General features: G+C 38.6%; 1 protein-coding gene across 1 annotated transcript in view; it reads right to left on the bottom strand.

Moving 5' to 3' along the window:
- heatr5a (HEAT repeat containing 5a) overlaps positions 1 to 9,788 on the bottom strand; it is a 56,623-nt gene extending 46,835 nt beyond the window's left edge. Inside the window, exons 1-6 of the mRNA XM_053336195.1 lie at positions 9,614 to 9,788; positions 8,188 to 8,399; positions 5,919 to 6,027; positions 2,297 to 2,446; positions 1,547 to 1,718; positions 762 to 925 (exon numbers count right to left, since the gene is read on the bottom strand). Of these exons, the coding sequence (XP_053192170.1) occupies positions 762 to 925; positions 1,547 to 1,718; positions 2,297 to 2,446; positions 5,919 to 6,027; positions 8,188 to 8,399; positions 9,614 to 9,739 (933 nt within the window). The 5' untranslated portion in view covers positions 9,740 to 9,788. The remainder of the gene's footprint in view (positions 1 to 761; positions 926 to 1,546; positions 1,719 to 2,296; positions 2,447 to 5,918; positions 6,028 to 8,187; positions 8,400 to 9,613) is intronic.
- Between the last annotated feature and the right edge of the window lie 3,313 nt (positions 9,789 to 13,101).

Genomic DNA, 13,101 nt, shown 5'->3' with positions numbered 1-13,101 from the left:
AGAAGAAGGAGGAGGAGAGGAAGAGGAGACGAGGAGGAGGGGGGAGGAGGAGGAGGAATAGGAGGAGGAGGAGGAGGAGAGGAGGAGGAAGAAGAGGAGGTGGAGGAGGAGAGGAGGAAGAGGAGGAGGAGGAATAGGAGGAGGAGGAAGAGGAGGAGGAGGAAGAGGAGGAAGAGGAGGAGGAGAGGAGGGGGAAGAGGAGAAGGACGAGGAGGAGAGGAGGAAGAGGGAGAGGAGGAGGAAGAGGAGGAGGAAGAGGAGGTGTTATCATCAGCTTGTCAGTCAGCTGTGAAGAACTTTAAACTACATTAACCTGAATGGAAACTGCAGATAATCAATATAACTGACGGAGGAATAGATAATCAATATAACTGACGGAGGAATAGATGAATAGATAATCAATATAACTGACGGAGGAATAGATGAATAGATAATCAATATAACTGACGGATGAATAGATAATCAATATAACTGACGGAGGAATGGATAATCAATATAACTGACGGAGGAATAGATAATCAATATAACTGACGGATGAATAGATAATCAATATAACTGACGGAGGAATAGATGATCAATATAACTGACGGAGGAATAGATGAATAGATAATCAATATAACTGACGGAGGAATAGATGAATAGATAATCAATATAACTGATGGAGGAATAGATAATCAATATAACTGACGGAGGAATAGATGATCAATATAACTGACGGAGGAATAGATAATCAATATAACTGACGGAGGAATGTGACCCACCTGAGTGACTCCTATTCGGACGTCCTTGCCGACGGAGCTCATCCCCTTCAGCATGTCTCCGCTGGCTCTCAGGAAGCCGGCTCCTCCCCGCAGGAAGCCCCCCGACAACAAATCCATCACCTCCTCCAGAGAGCTGCGGCCTCGCCCGCTCGCCCGGGGGGCTGCTGGGGGGGGGGGGGGGGTACAGGGGAGGGGGGAGAAGAGAGGGGGGGGGGAGGGAGGGAGGGGGGATCCATCAACAACTGAAAACTTAATAATAAGCGATCCTCCTGCCTCCTGTCTACTCGTCCTTCTCCTCCTTCTTTTCCTTCCTTTCTTCCTTCTATCTGTCCTTCCTCCCTTCCTTCCTTCCTTCCTTCCACCTTTCATTCCTGTCTACTCTTCCTTCTCCTCCTTCTTTTCCTTCCTTCCTTCCTTCCTTTATTCCTTCCGCCTTTCATTCCTGTCTACTCTTCCTTCTCCTCCTTCTTTTCTTCCTTCCTTCCTTCCATCTGTCCTTCCTCTCTTCCTTCCTTCCTTCCATCTGTCCTTCCTCCCTTCCTTCCTTCCTTCCTTCCATCTGTCCTTCCTCCCTTCCTTCCTTCCTTCCTTCCTTCCTTCCATCTGTCCTTTCTTCCTTCCATCTTTCATGTCTTGTTTTCCTTCCTTTATTCCTTCCACCTTTCATTCCTGTCTACTCTTCCTTCTCCTTTCTTTCTTCCTTCTATCTGTCCTTCCTCCCTTCCTTCCTTCCATCTTTCCTTCCTTCCTTCCTGTACTTCTCGTCCTCTCGTCTCTGACCGTACCGGCAGGCTGTCGAGGCTCCACGGCGGCGGCCAGCAGCGTTCCCAGCAGCGTGGCCACCGACACTCTGACGTTGTAGTTGGATCCTTCGAAGGCTCTGAAGCAAAGCGTGGCCACGTTCTCCAGCTCGCTGCTCCACAGGAACGATGCCTCCCTCTGCAGCTCCAGCAGACACTGACAGGAAGTCACACACACACACACACACACACACACACACACACACACACACACACACACACATACATACACACACACACACACACACACACACATATACATACATACACATACACACATACACACATACACACACACACACACACACATACACACGAACACACACACACACACACACACGAACACGAACACGAACACACACACACACACATACACACACACACACACACACACACACACACACACACACACACACACACACACACACACACACACACATACACAGACAGTTAGCTTCTTTAAGGGAGGAAAGAAGGAAAGAAGGAAGGAAGGAAGGAAGGATGGAAGGGAGGAAGAAAGGAAGGAAAGGAGTAAGGAGGGAGGGAGGAAAGAAGGAAGGAAGGAAGGAGAGAAGGAAGGAAGAAAGGAAGGAAAGGAGAAAGGAGGGAGGGAGGAAAGGAAGGAAGAAAGGAAGGAAAGGAGTAAGGAGGGAGGGAGGAAAAGAGGAAGGAAGTAAGGAGAGAAGGAAGGGTGGAAGGAAAGGAGGGTGGAAGGAAGGAGGAGGGTGCTGTTACCTTGGCGGCGGCGCAGCGGACAGACATGGAGCGGTCGGTCAGACAAGCCCTGGCTGCCTTGTAGACGTCACGGTGACCCGGCACGGCACTCACCCCCAAACCCTGCAGCATCTTCTCCACGCTACACATGATCTCATAGCGGCCCTGAGACTGGCACAGGAAGTGACATCATCACGCCACACAGCTACCACCACTCACTCAACTTCATTTAACCATTTAAAAATCTCTTCCTCGATGGGTGCAGTCTGGCCCACTTTCCTTCCTGTGTTCTTTTCCTTCCTTCCATCTTTCCTTACTACCTTCCTTCCTTTTATCTTTCTTTGTTTCTTCCTTCCATCTGTCCTTCCTTCCTTTCTTCCTTCCATCTGTCTTTCCAACCTGTCTTCCCTCCTTTCTTCCCTTCTTATTTCCTTCCTTTCTTCACTCCTTTTCTTCCATCTGTCCTTCCTTCCTTCTATCTGTCCTTCCTACCATTCTTCCCTCCTTCCTTCTGCCTCTTTCCTTCCTTCCCTTCTTATTTCCTTCCTTCCTTTCTTCCATCTGTCCTTCCTTCCTTCCTTCCTTCCATCTGTCCTTCCTCCCTTTCTTCCCTCCTTCCTTTTGCCTGTCTTTCCTTCCTTCCCTTCTTATTTCCTTCCTTCCCTTCTTATTTCCTTCCTTTCTTCCCTCCTTTTCTTCCATCTGTCCTTCCTTCCATCCTTCCATCTGTCTTTCCTTCCATCCTTCCATCTGTCCTTCCTTCCATCCTTCCATCTGTCCTTCCTTCCATCCTTCCATCTGTCCTTCCACCCTTTCTTCCCTCCTTCCTTTTGCCTGTCTTTCCTTCCTTCCCTTCATATTTCCTTCCTTCCTTTCTTCCATCTGTCCTTCCTTCCTTCCGTCTGTCTTTCCAACCTTTCTTCCCTCCTTCCTTTTGCCTGTCTTTCCTTCCTTCCCTTCTTATTTCCTTCCTTCCTTTCTTCCATCTGTCCTTCTTCCTTCCTTCCTTCCATCTGTCCTTCCTCCCTTTCTTCCTTCCTTCCATCTGTCTTTACTACCTTTCTTCCCTCCTTCCTTCCCTTCTTATTTCCTTCCTTTCTTCCCTCCCTTTCTTCCATTTGTCCTTCCTTCCTTCCTTCCATCTGTCCTTCCTACCTTTCTTCCTTCCTTCGTTTTGCCTGTCTTTCCTTCCTTCCCTTCTTATTTCCTTCCTTTCTTCCTTCCATCCTTCCTTCCTTTCGTCCTTTCTTCCCTCCTTCCTTTTGCCTGTTTTTCCTTCCTTCCCTTCTTATTTCCTTCCTTTCTTCCTTCCTTCCTTCCTTCCTTCCTTCCTTCCTTTCTTTCTTTCTTCCTTTCTTCCTTCCTTCCTCTTTTCGCCTACAATGAAACTGCCAGGGCAAATGAACTGAACAATTTTTATATGCGTTTTAATGTTGATAACAGTGCAGAATGTGCTGATGTCTTGGAAAATGTGATTTGTGATTTTAATGTGGATAGAATTGAAATTGACCTAGAAACAGTCACTAAAGTTTTTAAAAATACTCACACTAACAAGGCAACAGGCCCGGACAATCTGTCAGCTTTTATTTTGAAATCTTTTGCTGAGGAGCTGTCTCCGGCCTGGCAGAAACTATTCCAGCTCTCCATAGATACATATACAGTGCCAAGGCTCTGGAAAAAATCAATGGTAATTCCCATACCTAAAAAAGTCAGTCCCAAGGAGGACAATGACTACCGGCCGGTGGCCATAACTTCAAATGTTTTTAAATCACTAGAGAAGATCTTGATAGGGAAACTTCGAATAGCTGTGGAACCAGTGCTTGATAAATATCAGTTTGCCTATACTAAGAATCGCAGCACAAGTGATGCTATAGCGACTATAATGCATCTTGCCCTGAAGCACCTAGAAAATCCAGCTGGATATGTCAGACTTCTTTTTGTCGATTTTAGTTCTGCTTTTAATCTTATCCAGCCACACATCCTTCTTAAAAAACTAGTTCAGTTGAATGTTAACCCTTTTTTAGTGAGGTGGTACTACTCCTTTTTATCCAATAGGCCACAGCAGGTCAAGTTCAACTCAGCTCTGTCTGATTTGGCTGAATGTAGCACTGGTGCCCCTCAGGGGTGTGTCAGTTCACCTTTTCTGTTCACATTGTATACCAACGACTGTGTCAGTTCTGAGCCAAACCAATTCATAGTAAAATTTTCTGATGACACAGTCATTCTTAGCCTGCTCAATGCCAATAATAATTTAAGTGTTCACCGAACTGCAGTTGACAAGTTTGTCAACTGGTGTGATGCAAATCTGCTGCATATTAACACAATAAAATCTGTAGAGATGCTGCTTGATCCTAGATCAGTTGGAGACCATAGTCCTGTGGCCGTCCATGGCCAAGATATCAAACAGGTGAAAACCTTCAAGTACTTAGGAGTACATGTTGACAGCGACCTGAGCTGGCGCACACAGGTGGCCAATGTGTGTGCCAGAATCCACCAGCGTCTTCATTTTTTACGTAGGCTCAGGGTTTTTGGAGTCTGTAAAAATATTATGTTGATTTTTTACAGAGCAACAATTGAGTCAGTCCTCCGTTATGGAATCACCAGCTGGTTTGGTAATCTAACAGTTAAATCCAGAGCTGAGATCTCAAGCCTAGTTAGAACTGCAGGTAAGATTATGGGAACAACACCCCCCCTTAATCCACAGGACCTGTTTGAGCAGGCGACTATGAGACAGACAAATGCCATTTTATCGGACAGTGCTCACGTTTTGAACACTGAATATGCTCTTCTGAATTCTGGGAAGAGATATAGACTTCCTCTGTGCAGGCACAATCGATATAAACACTCTTTTGTTCCTATATCAATTAAGCTTCTTAACAACCAGAAATGAATGTATGTGATGGTTTTATGTATGGAAATGAATTTGTGTATTATGACTCCAGATAATGGGTGGATGTATGCGAGTGAACGGATCTATGAGTATCTGTGATGGAATGCTGGGATGTGTGACTGAACCCATATTTATGATGGAATGAATGTTTTGGTAGGTTGCTATGGTGATGTGGAGAGGGTGATGGGAGGTGATGTGAATGCCTGTGTGAATGCTTTGATGGGGAGGAGGGTGTATATGGCGGTACATGAGTAGGATCATCCAATGTCAGGTTGCGTTTGTTCCACCACTGTCTGTCTTTTTACCGTATGTCTGTATTGCATGTTGTTTTGTTTTTGTTTTTTTACTGTATGTTATTTATGCAACACTGTCCCTGTCTCCAAGATAAATTTCTCCCTAGGGAGACCAATAAAGTAACCTAACCTAACCTAACCTTCTTTCCCTCCATCTTTTTAATGATCCGGCCCACATGAGATCTGTATGTGGCCCTTGAATGAAAATGAGTTTGACTCCTCTGAGCTAGACTTTCACTGACAGAAGCTAAAAATAATAAATAAATAAATAAATAAATATAGATGAGAAATAAAAGTGTTTCTGTCTATGGTTGAAGTAAAAGCAGCTGTCTTGACTTCAACTGATTTATTAATACATTTTTTGCTATAATTGAGATCAAACTAAACAGAGAAACTCAAATAACCCAGCATATTAAATAAAAACAGAGTAAAAGCACGGCTTCCTGTTTCTGGGACTGACCTCTGCGTTCTTCATGGCCTTCAGCAGGTTGGTCAGAGTTTCTTTGAACAGGCCGACGAGCATCCGACCGAGCTGCTCGAACAGAGCGCCGAGACAAGCCACGGCCGCCCTGAAACACACGTTATATAAATAAATATGTAGTTACACACGACGATTATCATAATATATCTCACCATCATCATCATGAGCCAAACAATAGAAACTCTACAGTAAGATACGATACGATGCAGTAAGATACGATACGATAAGATACGATACGATAAGATACGATACGATACAGTAAGATACGATACAGTAAGATACGATACGATACAGTAAGATACGATACAGTAAGATACGATACGATAAGATACGATACAGTAAGATACGATACGATACAGTAAGATACGATACGATACAGTAAGATACGATACAGTAAGATACGATACGATAAGATACGATACAGTAAGATACGATACAATACAGTAAGATACGATACGATACAGTAAGATACGATACGATACAGTAAGATACGATATGATACGATACGTTAAAGTAAGATACAATACGATACAGTAAGATACGATACGATAAAGTAAGATACGATACGATACAGTAAGATACGATAAACTAAGATACGATACGATACAGTAAGATACGATACAGTAAGATACGATACAGTAAGATACGATACAGTAAGATACGATACGATAAACTATGATACGATATGATGCAGTAAGATACGATACGATACAGTAAGATACGATACGATAAACTAAGATACGATACAGTAAGATACGATACGATAAACTAAGATACGATACAGTAAGATACAATACAGTAAGATACGATACGATAAACTAAGATACGATACGATAAACTAAGATACGATACGATAAACTAAGATACGATACGATACAGTAAGATACGATACGATGCAGTAAGATACGATGCAGTAAGATACGATACGATACAGTAAGATACAATACGATAAAGTAAGATACGATACGATACAGTAAGATACGATATGATACGATACGATAAAGTAAGATACGATACGATACAGTAAGATACGATACGATAAAGTAAGATACGATACGATACAGTAAGATACGATACGATACAGTAAGATACGATATGATACGATACGATAAAGTAAGATACGATACGATACAGTAAGATACGATATGATACGATACGATAAAGTAAGATACGATACAGTAAGATACGATACGATACAGTAAGATACGATACGATACAGTAAGATACGATACAGTAAGATACGATACGATACAGTAAGATACGATAAAGTAAGATACGATACAGTAAGATACGATAAAGTAAGATACGATACGATACAGAACATTGATACAGTAAGATACGATACGATACAGAACATTGATACAGTAAGATACGATACGATACAGTAAGATACGATACGATACAGTAAGATACGATACGATACAGTAAGATACGATACAGTAAGATACGATACGATACAGTAAGATACGATAAAGTAAGATACGATACGATACAGAACATTGATACAGTAAGATACGATACGATACAGTAAGATACGATACGATACAGTAAGATACGATACGATACAGTAAGATACGATACGATACAGTAAGATACGATATGATACGATACGATAAAGTAAGATACGATACGATACAGTAAGATACGATATGATACGATACGATAAAGTAAGATACGATACAGTAAGATACGATACGATACAGTAAGATACGATACGATACAGTAAGATACGATACAGTAAGATACGATACGATACAGTAAGATACGATAAAGTAAGATACGATACAGTAAGATACGATAAAGTAAGATACGATACGATACAGAACATTGATACAGTAAGATACGATACGATACAGAACATTGATACAGTAAGATACGATACGATACAGTAAGATACGATACGATACAGTAAGATACGATACGATACAGTAAGATACGATACAGTAAGATACGATACGATACAGTAAGATACGATAAAGTAAGATACGATACGATACAGAACATTGATACAGTAAGATACGATACGATACAGTAAGATACGATACGATACAGTAAGATACGATACGATACAGTAAGATACGATACAGTAAGATGCGATACGATACGGTAAGATACGATACAGTAAGATACGATACGATACGGTAAGATACGATACAGTAAGATACGATACGATCCTTTTATTGATTTAATCTGATAATCAATAATCAATAGTTGCAGCTGTATTTTAGCGGCCTGTAAACGGACTCACAGTCGGGTCGGGAGGCCTGAAGGCGAGTCATCTTTGCTTCGGATGATGTCATTGCACCTCTCCACCAATAGGCTGGCAGGTACGGGGTCTCCCAGGCGGTACAGCAGGGCCAGGCAGTGGGCCAGCAGGCAGCGGGTCGGGGGGCCGGGAGAGCCAATCAGAACGCTCGTTAGCTGGTCGGCCAGACGACGCTGGTTCTGTTTGATCTCAGCCTGAAAACAAGAGAGCAGAAAGTACTAGTACCTCTAACTGTACTACAGTATAGTACTAGTACCTCTAACTGTACTACAGTAAAGTACTAGTACCTCTAACTGTACTACAGTATAGTACTAGTACCTCTAACTGTACTACAGTAAAGTACTAGTACCTCTAACTGTACTACAGTAAAGTACTAGTACCTCTAACTGTACTACAGTAAAGTACTAGTACCTCTAACTGTACTGCAGTAAAGTACTAGTACCTCTAACTGTACTACAGTAAAGTACTAGTACCTCTAACTGTACTACAGTATAGTACGAGTACCTCTAACTGTACTACAGTAAAGTACTAGTACCTCTAACTGTACTACAGTAAAGTACCAGTACCTCAAACTGTACTACAGTAAAGTACTAGTACCTCTAACTGTACTGCAGTAAAGTACTAGTACCTCTAATTGTACTGCAGTAAAGTACTACTAGTACCTCTAACTGTACTACAGTAAAGTACTAGTACCTCTAACTGTACTACAGTAAAGTACTAGTACCTCTAACTGTACTACAGTAAAGTACTAGTACCTCTAACTGTACTGCAGTAAAGTACTAGTACCTCTAATTGTACTGCAGTAAAGTACTACTAGTACCTCTAACTGTACTACAGTAAAGTACTAGTACCTCTAACTGTACTACAGTAAAGTACTAGTACCTCTAACTGTACTACAGTATAGTACTAGTACCTCTAACTGTACTACAGTAAAGTACTAGTACCTCTAACTGTACTACAGTATAGTACTAGTACCTCTAACTGTACTACAGTAAAGTACTAGTACCTCTAACTGTACTACAGTAAAGTACTAGTACCTCTAACTGTACTACAGTATAGTACTAGTACCTCTAACTGTACTACAGTATAGTACTAGTACCTCTAACTGTACTACAGTAAAGTACTAGTACCTCTAATTGTACTGCAGTAAAGTACTACTAGTACCTCTAACTGTACTACAGTAAAGTACTAGTACCTCTAACAGTACTACAGTAAAGTACTAGTACCTCTAACTGTACTACAGTAAAGTACTAGTACCTCTAACTGTACTACAGTATAGTACTAGTACCTCTAACTGTACTACAGTAAAGTACTAGTACCTCTAACTGTACTACAGTAAAGTACTAGTACCTCTAACTGTACTACAGTAAAGTACTAGTACCTCTAACAGTACTACAGATTGGCTCACCCTATCAGAGGCAGTGAGCAGCTTCTTCAGGTGGTTCAACCACTGGAAGATGAACTCGGCCTTCTGATGCTCGGCCAGCTGACTGTACGCCTCCTCATTCAGCAGGAGGCTGTGAGCACGCTCCATCCCTGCTCCTCCTGCTGCTCCTGCTCCTCCTGCAACTCCTGCTGCTCCTGCAACTCCTCCTCCTCCTGCTACTCCACCTCCTGCTGCTCTTCCTACTGCTCCTCCTGCTCCTCCTCCTCCTGTCAGTGAGGGAGCAATCTTCTGCTGGGCTCGGCCATCCTCATGAATCCTGTTTAACATCAGAGCACACACACACACACACACAAACACACACACGCACACACACACACACACACACAAACACACACACATGCATACACACAGACACAGGCACACACACACACACACACACACACGCACACACACACACAAACACACACACACACACACGCACACACACACACACACATTTAGGTTAAAATGTATTACTCATCTTATTTTGATTAGCTGTATATTTATTTTTATTCTTAAAATGTGTTTTCTATTTATTTATGTATCTGATTTAAATATATCATCTAAATGTATTATCTTTATTTATTTATTCTTTCTTTTTTATATATTTCACTGTGGGAGTTATGATTATTGTGAATCATCTGGATACCAAAAAAAACAAAAACTTTAATTATTAAAAAAACAAAAACATCTGGTAGACATGACCCTGACATTATTTCTGTTATAACACTTATAAAACCTTCCTTTAAACCTTTTAATGAAACTAAACTCAGTGCTTTCAGCTCTGCACATTCTCACTGTGGGAAACCATGAGGAAACATTTCAGCCTGTTAAAGGAACTGTTGAGACAGAGAGAGAGAGAGAGAGAGAGAGAGAGAGAGAGAGAGAGAGAGAGAGAGAGAGAGAGAGAGACAGAGAGAGAGAGAGAGAGACAGAGAGACAGAGAGACAGACAGAGAGAGAGAGAGAGACAGAGAGAGAGAGAGAGACAGAGAGAGAGAGGGACAGAGAGAGAGAGGGACAGAGAGAGACAGAGAGAGAGAGAGAGAGAGAGAGAGCTGGAGGAATATGTGAGAGCAGAGCAGGTCATGAATGATTCAGTGATGTTAGATTCACTGAGACGCAGGAAGACTAAAAATAACTCGTCTGTCCTGCAGAAAGTAAAACAGACAGAGCTTTAAACACCTCATCCTGCTTCATGCTCTCAACACATCCACACAGGAAGGAAGGAAGGAAGGAAGGAAGGAAGGAAAGGAAGGAAAGGAAGGAAGGAAGGAATGAGGAAGGAAGGAAGGAAGGAAGGAATAAGGAAGGAAGGAAGGAAGGAAGGAAGGAAGGAATAAGGAAGGAAGGAAGGAAGGGAGCAAGCAAGAGTCTTGAGACTCTGTGACAGTAAACTGGACTTTTAGAAACATTTTTCATTATTTTCTGATCAAACAACTAATTAATTAATCAATAATCAGGATAAATAGTCTCCTGTGAGTCTAATACACATTAATAACTGACATATAAACATAATAACTGACATATAAACATAATAACTGACATATAAACATTAATAACTGACATATAAATATAAATAACTGACATATAAACTTAATAACTGACATATAAATATAAATAACTGACATATAAACATTAATAACTGACATATAAACATTAATAACTGACATATAAACTTAAATAACTGACATATAAACATTAATAACTGACATAAAAACATTAATAACTGACGTAAAAACATTAATAACTGACATATAAACTTAATAACTGACATATAAACATAATAACTGACATATAAACATAATAACTGACATATAAACATTAATAACTGACATATAAACATAATAACTGACATATAAACTTAATAACTGACATATAAATATAAATAACTGACATATAAACTTAATAACTGACATATAAACTTAAATAACTGACATATAAACATTAATAACTGACATAAAAACATTAATAACTGACGTAAAAACATTAATAACTGACATATAAACTTAATAACTGACATATAAACATTAATAACTGACATATAAACATTAATAACTGACATATAAACATTAATAACTGACATATAAACATTAATAACTGACATATAAACTTAATAACTGACATATAAACTTAATAACTGACATATAAACATAAATAACTGACATATAAACATTAATAACTGACATATAAACATAATAACTGACATATAAACATAATAACTGACATATAAACATTAATAACTGACATAAAAACATTAATAACTGACGTAAAAACATTAATAACTGACATATAAACTTAATAACTGACATATAAACATAATAACTGACATATAAACATTAATAACTGACATATAAACATTAATAACTGACATATAAACATTAATAACTGACATATAAACTTAATAACTGACATATAAACATAATAACTGACATATAAACTTAATAACTGACATATAAATATAAATAACTGACATATAAACTTAATAACTGACATATAAACTTAATAACTGACATATAAACTTAATAACTGACATATAAACTTAAATAACTGACATATAAACATTAATAACTGACATAAAAACATTAATAACTGACGTAAAAACATTAATAACTGACATATAAACTTAATAACTGACATATAAACATTAATAACTGACATATAAACATTAATAACTGACATATAAACTTAATAACTGACATATAAACTTAATAACTGACATATAAACATAAATAACTGACATATAAACATTAATAACTGACATATAAACATAATAACTGACATATAAACATAATAACTGACATATAAACATTAATAACTGACATATAAACATAATAACTGACATATAAACATTAATAACTGACATATAAACATAAATAACTGACATATAAACTTAATAACTGACATATAAACATTAATAACTGACATATAAACATTAATAACTGACATATAAACTTAATAACTGACATATAAACATAATAACTGACATATAAACTTAAATAACTGACATGTAAACATTAATAACTGACATATAAACATTAATAACTGACATATAAACTTAATAACTGACATATAAACTTAAATAACTGACATATAAACATTAATAACTGACATATAAACTTAATAACTGACATATAAACATTAATAACTGACATATAAACATTAATAACTGACATATAAACATAAATAACTGACATATAAACATTAATAACTGACATATAAACTTAATAACTGACATATAAACATTAATAACTGACATATAAACATTAATAACTGACATATAAACATTAATAACTGACATATAAACATTAATAACTGACATATAAACTTAAATAACTGACATAAAAACTTAATTACTGACATATAAACATAAATAACTGACATATAAACATTAATAACTGACATATAAACTTTAATAACTGGCATATAAACTTAATAACTGACATATAAACATAATAACTGACATATAAA

This window comes from Scomber japonicus, chromosome 16, assembly GCF_027409825.1.
Source record: "Scomber japonicus isolate fScoJap1 chromosome 16, fScoJap1.pri, whole genome shotgun sequence".
In the NCBI taxonomy this organism is placed as follows: Eukaryota; Metazoa; Chordata; class Actinopteri; order Scombriformes; family Scombridae; genus Scomber; species Scomber japonicus.
The sequence above is the reverse complement of the archived record's forward strand: the minus strand, read 5'-3'. Positions and strand labels throughout refer to the sequence as shown.